The 17,791-nt window shown below is 44.5% G+C and overlaps 1 protein-coding gene across 1 annotated transcript; it reads left to right on the plus strand.

The window, feature by feature from the left end:
• The first annotated feature begins 7,090 nt into the window (after nt 1–7,090).
• GJA10 (gap junction protein alpha 10) lies at nt 7,091–15,903 on the plus strand. The gene is made up of 3 exons (XM_076333232.1): nt 7,091–7,108; nt 7,196–8,627; nt 15,161–15,903. The coding sequence occupies exons 2-3, from the start codon at nt 7,212–7,214 to the stop codon at nt 15,197–15,199; spliced, it is 1,455 nt and encodes a 484-aa protein (XP_076189347.1). The 5' UTR covers nt 7,091–7,108; nt 7,196–7,211; the 3' UTR covers nt 15,200–15,903.
• The last annotated feature ends 1,888 nt before the right edge of the window (nt 15,904–17,791 follow it).

Here is a 17,791-nt window from a genome sequence, read left to right on the forward strand (position 1 = left end):
TTCTTAGTGGGCATGACTGGATCAGAAATTGGACAATTTCACAAACTACATAAAACCTTTAAACCACAATTAGAACCTACAACTTTCCTCTTTTTTCTAGAAACGGTGGGTCAGTGTTGAGTGGAACATTACAAAGGAGAAAGACCTTTTTGTATCCAAGGCTTTTCGCTGGAAGAGTATATATAGCTGGCAGCCCTTTGAGAGTCTTACTCCAATTCTCTATTGAGGAATAGGTCTGCTTCTATCCAACACACGTATTTTCACAGGATGCAGTTTAAAAACTCTTAATGGACACGGGTATTGGAAAATTTTCCAAAGTGGAAATTCAGAGAGCAGGGTTTATGGAATTGTGCATAGTAGTGAAATCCTAGAGCGCTGGGTATTGAATTTTGAGGGATTCTCTCTAAGGCATAGTCTGTTGCCAGCTAACTGTCCACATTTAATAGTTGACTGGCTTAAAGGCATTTCTCTTAGGTGTCAATCCAGCAACCCATAGCTATTTGCAATAAGTCTTTCCTCTAATTGTCCTCACTCTAAAACCAGCTGCAGAATAATCTTTAGCAATCTGTCTTCATGAAGGGAAGCAGCAGTACGAAAGCATGCCAAGAAACAGGTTTAAGGATTCCTTAGACGAATCTATGAAATGAATCAAGAGGTGTTTCAGGAGCAAAGATGGCTTTGCTATGAAAGATGGATAAAGTTTCAGTGGTGGCTGGCACATCCTCTCCCATCAGAGTTTTAAAGTATGTGCTGTGCCACCAAAAGCAAACCCATCTGAGTTACAAGAGATAATACAGGGAATAAAATAAATAGAGAAATACTTCAACAGAAATGAAGTTGCACAGCTCTTGTTAAACTAAAGAGGCCCATGGTTTGAATCTGCGAACTGGAACATAGTTGTCCATATTATCGAATTAATTAGTGTGGTCTTTGATAATTAGCCCAGTTCAAAACTGTGCAGCTATCCTTGACACAGTTTAGACAGCAGTGTGGAGCAGGGGCAGGTCTCAGTAGGCAGTTTGGATGTGGGCATCCTGGTGTGGGTATCCAAGGGTATAGCTGTGCCAGTGCTGAGGGCTGCAAAGACGTCCCTGGCCTGTTTTGTTTCATATTGTAAAGGTAAGGTAGCCTTCGTCCTCCTGTGAAAGGAGGAGCAAGTCTAGCACCGGTAATGTTCGTCTCTAGTAAAATGGAACAATCTGCAAGTTCAAGTGAGGTGACTTTTTTAGTGAACCAAGGGTTTTCTGACCAGTCAGGTTATGCTGTACATGGAGTGGTTTTGGCTAAAGGCGGGTAAAATTCTGCACTCTCATCCTGGCATGTCAGTATGCCTATACCTGAATTGCCTCAGTCACAGCCTGTTGTCCAGCTCACTCTTCCACGTGCATTGGCTTCAGAGTTTTATGATGGGTTCGATGAGACGGCAGAAAGCATGTACTCTTTGAAGTGGTTTTGACCCTGTAAATGTTAGCTGTTTTGAATGTCAGAATAGTAATATACTAGTACAAGGAAATGCTACTGCCTGTGTTATATGAGGATTACAATTAGATCGTACATGTATCCTTTTCTTGTTTTTAAATCTGTGAATTCCTGACGAGAATGTCAAAAGCTGCAATGCTATGAAAGGTGTATTTGGACCTAATATTTTGAGGTATATTTTGAGAACTTATTTTGTAATTGCTGCCACTTATGATTTAGGTGCTGTCATGGGCAAGACAGAGTAAACACCCCGTTCTGGATTTGGATGCTGGGGTTTACTGAAGAACCAACAAGATCAGAGCTTCTACCCTGCTTGGTTGTCTCCAACCCCTGCCCCAGCACTACGTTCCCTGGGTCTCCACTTCCCAGCAGGAAGGTCGCTGCTGGTCTGGGAAGGTCAGGCATGAAGTTGTGCTGGTTCCTGCTGTGCCACTGCTCAGTTACCCATCTCAGGTGTCACTGGCGAAGGTCCCATCCCTCTCATCTCCAGGATATTCCCTGCCCCCCCCAACCCACCCACACCCACACACACGCTGCCTGTTAGCATTCACAGTGTAAGCTGATTTCACCTATGGCAGATGCTTGTAGCAAGGAAGTGTCCTCAGCCACCACAGATTCTTGCTCATCTCCAAATGCAAAGGACTACACCACACTCCTGTTCTTGTTCCCAATTCCTCCCACCACCCCTGTGCCCCGGCCCTGCTTCCCTTCCACATACAATTAATTGTACCGCCCATTAACAAGCTTGCATGAGCAGCCCTTTAACAACACCAATTATTCTGCTGCTAAAGCAGAAACGCGGCAAATTGTCTCTAAGCAGCCTACTGTCCCCTCCCCTGTCCCCCAAGAAAACCAAAACCGTAAACCAGGTTACTCTGAGGGCAGAGCGAGGTAGGCAGCCTGTGGTTCTGGTGCTGTGACCTGCTGAGGGGGAGAGGAAGTGGGACAGAAATGTGCTGGGCCAAGAACGAGCTGCTTCTGCAGTGAGCGACAAAGCGCGTTCTCCGACAGGATGAATAAATCACAGGTGCTGCAGCTCTTGCCCAGTTCTCAAGCCTTCACAGTGAGCAGAGCTGAAGAGGGTGCTCCTGAGAAACACCCGGGAGCTGTGGAAGCCACTGGAGATGCCGGATCAACGCCTTCTGGTGAGGCAGCACAGGGCACCCAGGCCTGAGTCAAAGCTCTGAGACAACTGAAGCGGCAAGGTTCAGTCCTCAGGGACTTTGTGACCGAATCTGGAAAGAAGAGGCATGAAAATAAAATACCAATGTCAGGTACATGAGAGTACATGGGCTTGAGAGAGAGTGTGAGAGCGTATGGATGAGGAGGTCTGGGTGGTTTGGATGAATACTAACAGTCTCTCAGGAGCAGAAAGTGTAGCGCTACTGCCCCTAAAGCATTTGTCACGTATGCATAAACCATACATCTGCTGCATCAGACTGAGGCTAGAGGAAAGATGCTGTAGCCACCTCATGTGCTGCAGGGCCAGGCTCTGAAGGCATATTTAAACAGGACTTTCAGGGAGACGAGTACAGCTTGTGCGATAGAGAAGGATGCGCTGGTACACAAATCTGAGACAATCCCAAAGAAGAGGTGGGGCTACTGTCTTTTGAGAACTGGCCACTAGTGGGTTACTAGTGGGTTAGTGGGGATACCTTTAGGGAGAAGAGGCTGAAGTGGAAATCAGTCACACACCTTGTAGGATGGAAGAAAAGGGCCAGAAGTTCTGGAGCAAGAGAGAAAAAAAGTGGGTATTTGGGATTTCCATAAAATTTAGGCCTAGGCAGTACTAGGCAGCAGAAGCTCTTAGTATCAGAACCTCAGCTCTGGTGGCCCTGATTTCTCAAAAAACCCCATTTTGGCAACTCGCCTTCCCTTTTTAGACCTTGTTTCTCACAGATACCAATTCTGAATGGGCTTGAGAGTGGCTCTTTAACCCAGCTGAAGAGGGTTACTGTGCCGAAAGCCTGTGTTTCTAACTAAAGACTTGAGGCTCGGTTCCTGCGGCCTCCATTTTCAAAGACTCAGTCTAACGCATCCTAAATTAACTCACCAGGCAACAGAGTATGAAATCGGACATGACCGATCGATCCTTGAGCATTGATTCAAAGCAAAACTAATGGAATGTAAAGAAAATGTAAGAACCTATCGTACTGTAAAGGGTGCCTAGTTAGCCATTTTACAAAATAAAATTTCATTTGGGAGCTGGGTGGAGGCGTAATATTTGAAGAACTGACTAAAACAAGGCATAGGGACGTTGCAAACTATTGCTGTACAGATCGAGCCTTGAGGGAATGGCTTTGTTAGATGCCACTGACTAAAATAATTGCATGATAATTTTGGCTAGAGGCACCATCCTATCATCTGATGATTTCTAAACCATGCACGGATAGTTTAGACTGAGTGATCTTGGCATCCAGCTACAAAGAACCGAGAAGTCCGCTCAGCATACCACGTCTATGCTTTGGCTCTTGGGAAAAAACCAGATGTCCTAGCACTGTCAAAGGAAGGTCTCTGAGCTATAGAAACCAGCAGCGCTGCGTGCTCCTTCTGCAATGCTCTAAGATAGACTAACCAGGGGCTTTCTCCTAAGGTAAGCGGCAGTAAAATAATTCTTCCTAGGGCAGTACGGAGCAGGCAGGTCCCTGTCAGACTTGAAGCAATGCGAATTAAACCCAGGAGTATTTGCATCTTAGCATTTAACTTCTTCTGACAAGAAACTTAAGATTTAACTCTGGTTTTTCGAATCACAGCTGATGAAAACCTGGCATAGGTTTAATACAGAAGTGATTTGAATAGTGGCAAATGATCAAATGAACTTTAAAATAAAGAAGTAATAAAAACAAGAAATAAAGAAACTTCCTCCAAGAGAAATGGTTCTAACTGATTACATGCATGAATTTTTATTGTTTGAAATAACCATACAAAAATATTTGGACAGACACAAAGGTAGTCAGATGGTATAATGAGCAATGTCTCAGGTATGTACTATCTATACTAAAAATGGTTTATTTCTACTATACTAGGCTAGTATACTAGAATACTAGAATTTCTAGTACATAGTATACTGGAAATAATTATCATCAATATTTGAGATTACAATCTTACAGTAAACTGAAATTACTCTGTTAGACAGAGCTCAAATAAAACCAGGGAAGGGAAAGCTGAAAAAATTGGAAGCACATTGCTGTGACAAGGTTGTAGAGTAGTTTGGGCTGATTTCTGGCTTTCGCAGCTCTAGACTAACTTCTTTACTTTATACACAACGTTCACCATGTCAATATTCATACTGCAGTTCTACCAGTGCAGATTTGAGGGAAAGTGTCTTGGTATAATAAGCTCACTTGGAGAGTGAATTAGACCACTCCTATAATTACTCTCCCCTGTCGGCTGTTATAAAGGAAAGGCGAGGATAGAGTTGTTGAAATACTGGTAGAAACAACTTAAGAAACAAGCACATCTATACAGCCAGAGTGATATGTTTATACTCTTCTTCTTGTCCTCTTACCCCGAATGGTTGCATTCACTTTCTGTTCGAAAACGGGCAACAATAATTCCTACTGCTAGACGAACGCTATCGTTCCATCTTTGGGATTAAAACATGTCTCCTTTCCCTTTTATTCCTTCATTTACTTTTTAGCATCTCACTTGGGGTTTTTTGCAGAGTCTATCAATTTCAGTGAGGGACCAGCCATCCGCAAGGCAGCAAATGTACCCAAAGCTCCTTCGCTTAACTGTTGCGTTGCCATCATTCGGTCACCTTTCAGGGGAGGTGGTACAGAGCAATCAGCGAGTGTCACCCGCTCGTACTTGGCCTCTTGAGTACTCTGGGTTTGGGAGCTTGCTCTCTGTAAATCTTGATTTCTCACTTTACTGAAGGTGAACTATTCTGTATCAGCACTTCCAAGCTTGGAAAAACAGGTTCAACATTGTTAGCTTGAAATGTAACGTTCTCTAGTAAACACTTCAACATATGAACATCTTTACACCCACCCAACCTGTGACATTGCAACAATTTGATATCTGCTCTGAATAAAATCCATATGAAGTCAGAAGAAAGATCTGACATTTTTCCTTAAAGATGAGGAAAATGGACTACAATAATTGTTGCTGACTCTTTTTTCATGTATCTTATTTCAATGATATACATGGGACTAAAGGAGTGGGGAAAGAAGATATTCCAGGTGCCTCACAGCACCTAAGAAGTTGCTTGACTGGCTAGGTTTCCTCCACCTGTGTCAAAAGGGAAGTTCATCGTGAAAATTCAAATTTGCAGAGAAAAACCAAAGCCCAGAGATGTAATAGTCTGTAGGATGCCTATGCAGAGAATGACTGCACTGTTGGTTACAATTGAAAATCTTTACTTGCAGTGTGGATAAATACAGCCTCCAAGCAGAACCATACTACATGGGATCATATCATAAACCATAACCAAGCTACATTGATATTGGTGATATCACCCAGCTGTGCTATCAGTTAAAATTGTGTAAGGTTTTGGGTACTGCAACCAGCCACTCCTAAAAAGCTTAGAAATTGCACTTTACTAAAGGTTTAGTGGAATTTGGGAGGATTTGAAAGTACAGTAGCATAAAAAATTTAAGTGTGAACCCTAAGGTAGATATGATCCCAGTTGCTTTCAATATTTTATTACCACGTTAGCAGAAAAAATTCGAGGGAGACAACACCGAATGTGCGGTGCGTTCAGAAATAAACAGACAAATACCTTACATTTCAATTCCCCACATTACCTGAAGCTCCTGAACAGTTTCCAGAGAAGCTGCTTGGAAATCAAGCATCTTGCAGCAGAACGTAGATCAATTTGCTGGCGAATCAAAGAGCTTCTGGCAAAGAGGTAGTTAAAAAGATTATCTCACACAGCTAAAAACCTCCACGTCACTCCATTATGTAATCCCTGTTTTATTTATCTCATATGTTGCAATTTATAATTAAGATAAAGTCTTGGTGATTCAGTAAGACTTTAAATGCATAAAATTCAAGATATTAATCCTAGAAGCACTCTTAGTTTGTCAACATTATCCTAGAACTGAGGCTATTTATACATGTACAGCTATGTGTAAATTAGCGATGTGTTTGTAGTTTTAGGAATTCAAGCGAGAAACTTGTGGGTTGTTACCCTGGTAGATGGGAAAATATTGGATGCTAATAATGAATAATTGGATGCTAATAATTGAAAATAATGCTACTACCTTGAGGTACGAAATGAAACATTTTTCTGTCACAGTTATAGGATACTTCTCAAAACTTTTTCAAACAAATGAAAGCCATGAGCATTATATATTATTCTAGTTGTTTTTCACCCAAAACTATGGCAAAGCCACAGACAGTGGAATGGGGTGGGTGTAGAATTAAACTATAGTTGGCGAAGGATTTGCAAAGTGAAAAAAACCTGTCTTCTTTCCTAGCGGGAAGAAAATAGTGTAAAACTGTAGGCAGTTAAGAAGTACTGTGGCTTACAGCTGAAATCAATCTCTCTTAAGCTTAAAATAATCTCACATTTGCATCTTTCACCAGTAATCGTGAAGTCTGCATTCATTTAAAGACCCATTAAGTAGAAAATAATGATGAACTTCTAAGAGCTCTCCTGCTATCAGAAGAACGCATATGAAAGGTCATTATTTTTAAAAAGTACTAAAAAGGGCCATTTCCAAAAGAAACCTAGTATTGTATTACAATAAGACGATTTTTTGTATTTCAGATATGAACTTCTGACCATGGGGGACTGGAACCTGTTGGGCGGCATCCTTGAAGAAGTGCACATCCACTCCACCATAGTTGGCAAAATCTGGCTCACAATCCTGTTCATATTCCGGATGCTGGTGCTGGGAGTGGCTGCCGAAGATGTCTGGGACGATGAGCAGTCCGAGTTCATCTGCAACACGGAGCAACCTGGCTGCAGCAATGTCTGTTATGACAAAGCCTTCCCCATCTCTTTGATCAGATACTGGGTTCTGCAGATCATATTTGTCTCTTCTCCGTCGCTAGTTTACATGGGCCATGCGCTCTACAGGTTAAGGGCTCTTGAGAAAGAGCGACAGAAGAGGAAAGCCCACCTGCGGGCTCAGCTAGAAGATCTGGAGCCCATGCCCGAGGAACACAAGAGAGTGGAGAGGGAACTGCGTAAGCTGGAGGAACGGAAGAAAGTGAATAAGGCACCCCTGAGAGGGTCCCTGCTGCGCACCTATGTCCTACATATCCTGACCCGGTCGGTGGTTGAAGTGGGCTTTATGATAGGTCAGTATCTTTTATATGGGTTTCACATGTCCCCCCTTTACAAATGCACTCGGCCCCCTTGCCCGAACACGGTGGATTGTTTTGTGTCCCGACCCACAGAGAAGACCATCTTTATGGTTTTCATGAACAGCATTGCCACGGTCTCCCTGTTCCTCAACATCCTAGAAATCGCCCACCTGGGCCTCAAGAAGATCCAGAAGAGCCTCTACGGGCAGCCGCGGTGGCAGGCGGCCCCCGCCGAGGAGGAGACCATCCTCTACAACTCCAAGAAGAGCTCCGTGGTGCCGCCGGCCTGCCCGGCCGGCGACGCCTCTCCGCCGCGCCCCGCCGCCGCCCCGCCGCCGCCCCACGCTCCCGCCGCCGCTCCCCCGCCCGCTCCCGCGCCGGCGGGGCCACCGGGCCGCCAGCACCACGGGGAGCTCCGCGCCGCCCCGCCGCCCCGCCGCCGGCACAGCGCGGCGCAGCACCACGGACAGCAGCCGCCGCCCTCCTCCAGCAGCGAGGAGGCGCAGCGGGGCGCGGCGGGCGGCGCCCCCGGGACGGCGGCGGCGGCGGCGGGGGCGGCGGGGCCGGCGGGGGCGGCGGGGCCGGCGGCCGCATCCCGCCGCGTGCCCCGCAAGCACAGCCGGGTGAGCATCTGCCGCGACCTGGAGGAGGAGCGCGGCGACTCCCCGGACAGCGGGCGCTGCCCGGGCACCCGCAAGTCCAGCTTCTTCTCCCGCGTCCTCACCGGGAGCCCGACGGGCAGCGACAGCGAGAGCGCCGCCTCCCGCGGCGGCTCCGGCCCCGGCTCCGGCTCCGGCTCGTGCTCCGGCTCGGAGGGGAAAGGCCGCGAGGAGGGCAGCCCGCCCAGCAGCCCGCCGCCGGCCGCCGCCACGGGACGCCGCGTGTCGATGGCAAGTAGCGCCCCGCGGCCCCCGGGTAGCCCGCGGGCGGGGGGCGGCGGGGGGTCCCGGGCGGGGCGGGCGCCCCCGACTGCCCGTCGCGGCCCCGGGCGGGGAGCGGGCGAGCCAGAGGGCGGGGAGGCGTAGGCAGGGCTTCCGACACGGCCCTAACACCTCGCATCCTCCCGGATCCAGCCGGGCTCCCGCACGCTTGATCCCCTTCTATGGTGAAAGCAAAAACGTCACTATTCAGTCCCGAGGACGTCTAAGCCACTGAATCCCAGCTTCTCTATACTCATGACACCATCCCAATCAACTTGACGAGGACTGTCCCAGGGGAAACTTGTTCAGCTGCAGCCTGCTTGACACTGTAAGGAAGAGAAGTCTTGAGTGCGTTGAGTTCAATGGCTCAACTTCTGTCAGCTTCATGGGGTTTCTCCCAGGGGCGACCGCCGAGTTGAATAATTGCTCAATGAATAAATCAAAAGACCTGCATATGAAACACCAAATAGTTGCAATGCCAGAGCCAAAGACTACAGCATTGCATTTTCAGCAGCTGTTCCTCTTCTTTGGCCACACACTCTAAGCTTGCTTAGAGTCAGCGTTGATAAGACATAGTGCTTTTGTTCAAGAACCAATGAGGGTTTTTTTAAAGTAATTTGAATTCTGATTGCCCCAGATCATGGGATTTGTCCTCTGAGAGCAAAAAAGCTCCTTTAAAAATGCTTGCAGGAGCAAGCCCTTAAATACCTTTTTATAGGGTATGTAATAAACAGATGATTACTTCACACGATACTCAAAGTTATCCATTCTGTTCAATCTGTTCTCACTCTTCCTAAAAATAAATACTTTTCCTAAATACAAAACAAGAAACCAAGACCAAACAAAACCCCCTCAAATCTTTTGTGTTAAGAAGCAGAAGATTAAGAAGCAGAAGATACTCTTACAGATTGCTCACCAACAAACTGTTTGTGGGGTTCCAGTTTTCATTGAGTTATAGCTTCTACAATACATAAATATTCAGCATAAGCCATATTAAACTGTCACTTAGATGCAATATAATCACTTTCCACTTCGCCATTTCTAATATAGGAAGAAGGACTAGAGTCCAATCGCCCTTCTGCTGGTTTTTGATACTCCTATGAGAAGGCTCTTTAAAAAGGTGAAGTGCAAAAAGGTATCAAGCAAGACAGAATTTCAGTAGCACCCTGTTGAGAACACACAGAAGTTGCCTGGCAGCTTCTACTGTTTAATGACAATGACGCTCTCTTCCAGGGGAGACCTTGCGGAGAAATATAGTCAGTTTGCAAAGCAATGTCATTACTCTTGAAAGTAACACTCTTCTAGCGTGCTGCCTTTGGGGATCATTATGAATGGGACTGGTACTAGCATTTTAAAATATGACTCATGTAGGTATGCTACCTGTTGCTTCCTGCTTACAGCACATGATATTTTAAAGTAAAGGTGCTTCTATATACAACCGAGTCAATATTTTGGCACATGCACTTTACTGCTAGCATTGCTAAGGCATTTTATGAATACCAATTTCAATGCACAAATATGCTGGTGCATCATAAAAATGCTGAATCTGGGCATTAAAGCTTGTCTACCCTTCTGGTCTATATTTCCCAATTCCTACGTTCCCTATTTAGTCTTGGTTCTCAAAGGCACTCAGCATTGATTTGATTGGACTTCCAAGAGACAATCGTCACGTATTAATGTTTAGATAAGAGAAAAATATGTGTGATTAGATTTACCTGTGTGACAGGAGCATTCAAAAATTAGTGATCCTATCTTAAAAAAATGTACTTAAAAGGAATTGTATTTAAAAATTCCAACTGAAACACACAACAAATATTATCTACTGCCATGCCTAATTAATAGTGACTTGCAACAGTAGTGAAGAGAAGGGACAGACGCTTTTTAACATAATAATGAATGCACATGCACAAACATTTTCTAAACTGCCAAAATGCAGTCTATTCTAACCTGGATCCTACTAATCTAAGCTGGATAGCCAAATGGAGCAAAACCATAGTGGAACTGACACTGTTCTTAAATTTTCTTTGGTAATTTTCCCAAACTATCATCTCTACCTCCATACCGGTTCGAATGTTTTCTTTTTCCCTTCATCCATACCATTCTGCTAGAATTTGTCTTTAGCATTCTTTGCATTAGCTCAGTGAGAGAGGAGTATCAACTCTGTATTGAAAAATATCACTTTCTGTACCTCAACAACCATTCTAGCAACCTTCAATCAAACACATACCCATGCTCTGTGCTAAGATAGCAGGACGACTGTCGACCACCACCATGGCTTTCTTAGCCGAAAGAAAAATCTCAGAGCTACACAAAATCAATCCATCTGATACTGCAAGAGTCTGCATACAGGTCAGCCGCATCCTGTGAGTCATGGCATTGAAAGCACCGAACAGATCTAATAGTACAGTTATGGATGCTTGACTTTTAGCCAGTGATGAGATATTTTTTGAGCAATATTATCAATGCCATTTCCACACCAAACTTGAGTCTCTAACAGATAAATAATTATTATTAGGGACAACTAAATGTTGTAAAAGTTACCTCTTATAATGTATTGTACCCTCTTGATCAAACCATGAAGACCAGGCGGTGGATAGTAGCTGGCCAGGTCATGATCAAGCGATTTTTTTCCGAGGAAGTACAAAACTGCATCCCTCAAAGAGAACAGGAAATTCTTCTAAGGACTTCCTCTTTGGAGGAAATGTTACTTTGGACCCTTAAGAGAGAATGCATTCAAGCCTTCACTGAAAACCCTCATCAAACAGCTCAATAGGCTACTGAATACAAAATGCACGTTTCGCCTGAGGATTCCTCAACTTTTCAGACTTTGGTTCAAACCAGACCAGCTATATAGATAAAAGAAGAAATGCCCTTCCCATTGGTAGGATTTCTACAGACCAACCATGTTTGGCCACAATGCAAACTAACAAGGCCATTTAAAACTCCCTCTTTTGGAATAGGAGGAGGTGAAGAGCAATTTCTTCATTTCATGTCCAACTGTGGCATAAAACCTGGAAAAAATATTTGCGCTCCAACTGTTTAGTTTTACAGCCAAACCATTCACTCTTCATACTCTATTCAGTTTCTTGGTCATTGCGTTGTCCAAGGTTATCCGTTATTCAGATTGGGAAGCAAAAATGAGAGAGGCAGAAATCTTGATAAACTTATTAGGCTAATGACTTCTCAAGAGACTGATCCATTGGGAAAAAAAAATCTTTTCCTTCAGCCACTGCTGATTAAACTTTAGATCTATTAGATTCTGAGGACAGACCACCAAAACTGGACCTTCACTGCATCAGGGAAAGCACACGGCAAAGCATAGGAGGAGAGAGTCACTGCATGACACGAGGGTAATTTCCAACTGATTTCAGTCCACCTGAACACAATGACAAGAGCATCATCGACTAGATGGGTGAGCTAATCTCAACTCAGTGGAGACCTGGGGTAAATAACGTTAGGAAACTCTACATTGACAGGTGAATTCAGCATCTATGTACAGCTGAAAACATGCTACCTGCAAGCCTCCAAAACCCTGGTACTGAGGAACGCAGTCAGCATGCTTTGAAGTGATAGAGAACAATTTGTTCACTGATAACTGGCTCCAAAGTAATCATTTCCAAGGCTTATTTAGAGGATACAACTTAGAGAATATACGGTATCTTATCTTCTAAGAGATATCGTGGTACACACATAGTTCTGCCCTAAATTTTGCATCTTTCGCCACATTTTAGCTTTTATTTAGGGAAGGAGACAGCTACGGAGCAAAGGGGCACCTTCTGCATGGCCCTAGGCTGCCGGCGTCCCTTAGGCAAGCTGGCCTTAAATGGCCGCTTTTCACACATAACTCAGTGAAAAGAGCTGCACTGAATTTAGTGTAACCACAGTCAGAAATGACAGCTGGGAGTTAGAGACATACAAAGGTGTGTAGGAATTATGCTGCTGTCAATAGGATTCTGCACACGAATGACATTATGAGGAAAAAAAAATAATTTGCGCCAGTCAGACCCTTGACTGGTGCATGATACATTTTTAAGTCTGATAAAATTAATAGGCTGGTGCAGTCAAAGGTCAGTATATAACTAGTCCAGATACAATCTTGGCTCTCTTGAAAATAGGCAGGGCCAGAAATTACAGCATATAATAGGCATCTAGCTCTCAGAGCGTTGCACTAAGGGGTATTGTCTCACTGCCTGATGTGTGCGAGGCTGTGTGAAGCCATTGGGACCATTGAGTGACTCTCTTTTTCTCTCTGGGGAGATGAAAATAAGAGATTGAACAATTAGAGAGGGAGAGAATTTTGCTTCCAAAGCCACCCTTTGCGACAATCAACCAGTCTTCCTCCTCGGTCATTTTCTACAAACTAAAGGAGCAATTGCAGAACGTCAGAAAGCTCAGCTGAGCATGGCCACAGCCTGATGTTGCATCTTCAGAGTGTCACAGCATCATCACAATTCAACAGCTGAATGCAAATGTTTCTACAAAAGCTGGAGGCTGTGTGATACTTCATTGCTAGCTGCATTTGAAGTCTTTTGCTAGCTGTGTCTCTCCCTGCCTTTCTAAAGCAGAGGACTCCAGTTGCACGCTACCTGAGTATGCCCAGCATCAGTTCTTTTGGGCCTATATACAATAGTTTTCTAAAGAATCCTAAGGTGTGCTCTAAAACCTATGAGTTTAAATTTGGTTAACTGGGATTGGGAGTATTTACACTAGATTGGCAACTCTTCTCACAAAGGCACCGTCCTTCAGATGACTTGAACGAGGTTATCACATTTGCACCTCAAGCCTAAACCAGCCTAAACCTGCATTGAGAGAACTGCTGTGCTAGTCCTCTTGCTGGAGTACCCAAGGATATACCAAGATGATGGGGAGACTTGACGTTATCTAATGGTTGTGTTTCTTCATTGAGCCAAGATAAGTTCCTGGAATCACAAAACAAAATTGGAAGTCATTAGAAGGTCTGTAATATTCTTAGCAATATTTTAGCTGAACCGCTCTCCTGGGAAACCAAAATTACTAGATCAAGATTTTCAGAAAGAATTAGGCATTTTAGGCACTCAACTTCAGATTCTTGTTTTTCAAGAAGTGCTGAGTTTTCCTCACCCTCATGTCCATTCCTTATTCTTTAGCCCACCCTCTCCTCCAGAGAGCCCTGTGCTGTCAGAGGGTCATTTCTCTAAGTCTGTATTTTTGGCTACAAAGTAATCAATGTACCTTTAAAAGCAAGGCCCCCTCGTCATGGTGAATGAGAGAGATAAAGCTGATAATGAAGCAGCTGGTAAAGCTGATACTCTCAGCTCATAGAATCGGACTGAGACGGGGCTGCTGATTTTATTCATCTGCAGAAGGGAAAGTCTCTGGGGCTGAAATCCTGGCTCTGCCGAAGTTGGGGAAATTTTACGATTCACTGGGTCCAGTTTCCCTCACTGCATTGCTTTTTTATCCCTCTGTGCTGTTCAATTCTTTTACTACTTCTCAATTCTCCATTCAGCTTTGAGCCTTTTGCCGAATGGGAAAATACTCTGTAGTGAGCAGGATATGAAAGAGAGAGCTGCTATTCAGCCTGAACGCTTGCAGCCTTCTCCAGAACAAGGCATGTTTACTCACCCTTTCAACAACACTTGAGGAATAAATATCCACTCATTTAACTAGCTGCTCACCCGCTCTCGCTCCTGGGGCTGGGAACAGTTTGATAAGAGTGAATGTACATTGAAATAACAAACCTAGTAAGTGCAGAGGAGTTATTTAGACAGCTGAGCCCCACCGGGAGAATTTACAGGTGGGGTAAGGGACTGGTGAAAGAAACCCTGTGTTCCTCTAGGATGTTTGAGAATCCTTAAAGGTATTCACATTTACACCTGCTGGTAACTACTGCTGGTTTTGTACAGTTTTTGTATGCAAACACCTCTTTAAAAAAAAAATAAAATTCCACAGTAGTTGTATTTTATTCTGCCCTGGCGCACTCAGGAGAAGCTCATGGTGACGACAGCCAGCGTACCAATTATCCTGCAAAAGCTACTTGGTCACCCAAAGGTAACCGTTCACCAGTTGCACAAACACAGCTCAACTTTGGGGGTCAGCAGCAGTTGACAACTAATGAACCCCTCTGAGGATTTGTGCAGCAACAAATGGATAAGCTGGATTTTAGAAAGTGGAACTCGCCTAATTGAGTCCATCTTTGTATGGTTTTAAAGCAATCAAAAAATATACAAAACCCCTTAACATGTAAAGCAAGGCCTCTAGGAGGGGTCCACTGATTTCAAGCAAGTTACTTCAGGGATTAATGTGTTTATTTTGGTTTAAAAGCAAGGTGTTTCCCCTCTCCCCACCCTCCCCTTAGCACTGAACAAAGCCCTGCAAGGTAAGTATGCTGTCAGCTGAACACCAGATTCCCACCTTCCCAACTATGTATATGTTGGAACCCGGGTTAATTACTATGATAACATTTCTTTTTCTCCTTTAAGCCAGTTCAGCTTCATCCTTTCTTTCTCTTGTTTATCTTTCAGAGCATGCTCTTAGAACTATCATCTATCATGAAAAAGTAATAACATTCCGAGGAGAAGAAATGAACTAAGGGACTGAGCACAAACCACCTTCAGCAGAGAGATAAAAAAGCAGATTATCTGTTGCTATGCTCCCCTCTCCCGCTGCTATAATGCTAAATTCGTAACACAGTTTAAGAAAGCAAACACTTGTTTTATTCCTCCATTTTACACCAGTCCCGACAGTACCCTGCTCTGACTGCTGGTGTTAACGGGTAGCTCGCTCCATGACTCGAGATATTTCTCATGTAGACTGAGCCGGATCTGGTCAGTGTGTGTTGCCACTGCAGAAATAGCCTTGTGTCTTTGGGAGAACATTTTGGGATGTACAACTTGTTGTGCATGCTAGTAGTGTTCACATCAGAAACCAGCCTGATGCATAGACCTTCAAGGTAGCAGAAGGCCCAAGACACCTACAAGAAAGGGTTAGTTTGATTTGAAAGTAACCTGGAAGGCTCTGTGGCCTCTATCTCCCCAGGCTTCAGCAGCCAATGAATAAAAGATGGAAGAAACACGCGAGGAATCTGAAGGGGCAGAGAATTTAACAGAGAGAAAAACTCAGCTGAAGAATACGCTGCTGCTCGTCTGCCTGTGCTGATGCAGTCCTCAAGCTCTGATAGAGACTTTCCATGCTAATGTAGCCTCCTTGTAGCTAATACTTTCGGCTTCAAATTTGAAACTAAGTAAAATCGGGCAATTTATTTTAAGTGTAAAACATCTGTGCTTTTCTTCAGTTTGCTGTTCAAGATCTGCAAGGTATCACCTCAGGGTCATGAAAATCTTACTCCCTTCACTGTCTCATTAGTTCATATAGAAGAATTGAAGGACAAGCAAAGCCAAAAAAGAGCTCATTTCCAGTTTGCTAGGACAGACTGGCTCTGGAGGGTTGGATTTCTGGGTTGTATGCGGCCCAAGAAAGCAGTCCTTCCACTTGTGTATCTGGAAAATAAAGCACCTTCCTCTGACTGTCCCTGACCCTGTTTCTGGCCACATGCCTTTGGCTGCTTTTATTTGTCAAGCTTATCATAGCTCACATTTGCTATCACCTCAACGGCAAGCGATGCTTGGAACAAGCTCGTTTGCTGTGCCAGTTTCCCTAAGCATAAAAATCCTCTATAACTTGACAACTCTAAGGCAAGGCTAGCAGAAAGCAGGAAAAAAAAAGTCCAGCATAAAGATTGCTTGAGATTGCAGTGGTTTTGTTCCAGTGCACATGATTTACATTCATATTCTGCCTCACTACAAACTCATTGACAGTTTGCCTGTGCATTTGTTTAGTATTTTAATGCAAAAAAAGGAAATACTTAAGATGGTGGCCATTAAGTGCCAGCAACAACTGATCAGGGATGGAGAAACAGCTTTGCTAAAGTACATTCTCTACTGCCAGGCTATGTGTAGATGCGGTGGATGCTACATCTTCTGACAGATTTGAGGGGGTGGGAAGCTTTCTTCATATATGCTCAACAGAGAGATTCAGAAAACTGGGGAACTCTGGAAAGTAACGTTTGATTTTCTTCCGTGAGAACTTTAAGATTGAAAAATCGCAGGCAACTTTCACTGCTGCAGATGGAGGAGGACACAGTTTGCATCCCTAAGGATGGTGGCCCAGGGCACGCGACCTAGGGTTTCCTGTCTGGTGGTAAAAAGGCCTGGGGACCTCCCTCCCCCGCTCCCCACAGCAGCATCCCAGCAAGGGTGTGGACCGGGGTAGGACAACTGGTCGTGCCACTCCCCCCTTCCCAGGTCTCCTCCCGCCAAGCTGTTGAGCAGGCTCTCGGGTTGCATCCAACCCAAGGAGAGAGGTGGCTGCCACGCGTTTGGGAGTCCCAGAGAGCAAACGCCCCCTGCTAGAGCCTGCGCCCCGCTTGCGGTAATAGCACCTCAGGCTGTTATAATTTCTTCTTTCCTTTCTGGATCTTCTGCAGTGTAAGTGATGCTAACGGTCCATGGCACAAGTTCCTCCTTCAGAAAGGAACACTACCATATTTGGGTCACACACAGAGATTTTCAGCTCTATTTTGTTTCTACAGAAACCTCTCTCAATTTCTGTAAAGGGGAAACAAACCCCAACCTCTCCCCTTGCCTCCCAACACGTACACTGACACTTTAGAAGACCAAAACAAAGACTTAAAAGAATTGCCTTAAGTCAAGCACTAGGGGAATGGGTATAGATACAGCTTATTTGATCTTCCGAAACAACTTATTTCATCTTTGCAATGAAATACCCTCGGCTGTTCCTGCAGCAGATCAAAGATAACTGGATCCCTGGATCAAAGACGACTAGTGAATTAGGAATGGGACCACGTGAGTGGAGCTCTCGTCATCAGTCCAGAGATTCACCGGGCAGTATCAACCACATCCAACCCACCCTCCCGAATCTCACCTACAACCCGCGAGTTAACTGAGCACTGCAACATCAATTTCAGAGTCAAGATGAGTCGATTTACAATACATAATGATATGTCTTTATTTCATCAACAGAAATGGTGTCTAGACAAAATTCAGTTAACACTAGCAATTCAAATGAATGAAAAGGGCTGGGTGGTTTTTTTTTCATTTTTGTTTTTTGCACAATACTGTATTTACAATGAGTAA

Source organism: Aptenodytes patagonicus, chromosome 3 (genome assembly GCF_965638725.1).
Source record: "Aptenodytes patagonicus chromosome 3, bAptPat1.pri.cur, whole genome shotgun sequence".
Taxonomy (NCBI): Eukaryota; Metazoa; Chordata; class Aves; order Sphenisciformes; family Spheniscidae; genus Aptenodytes; species Aptenodytes patagonicus.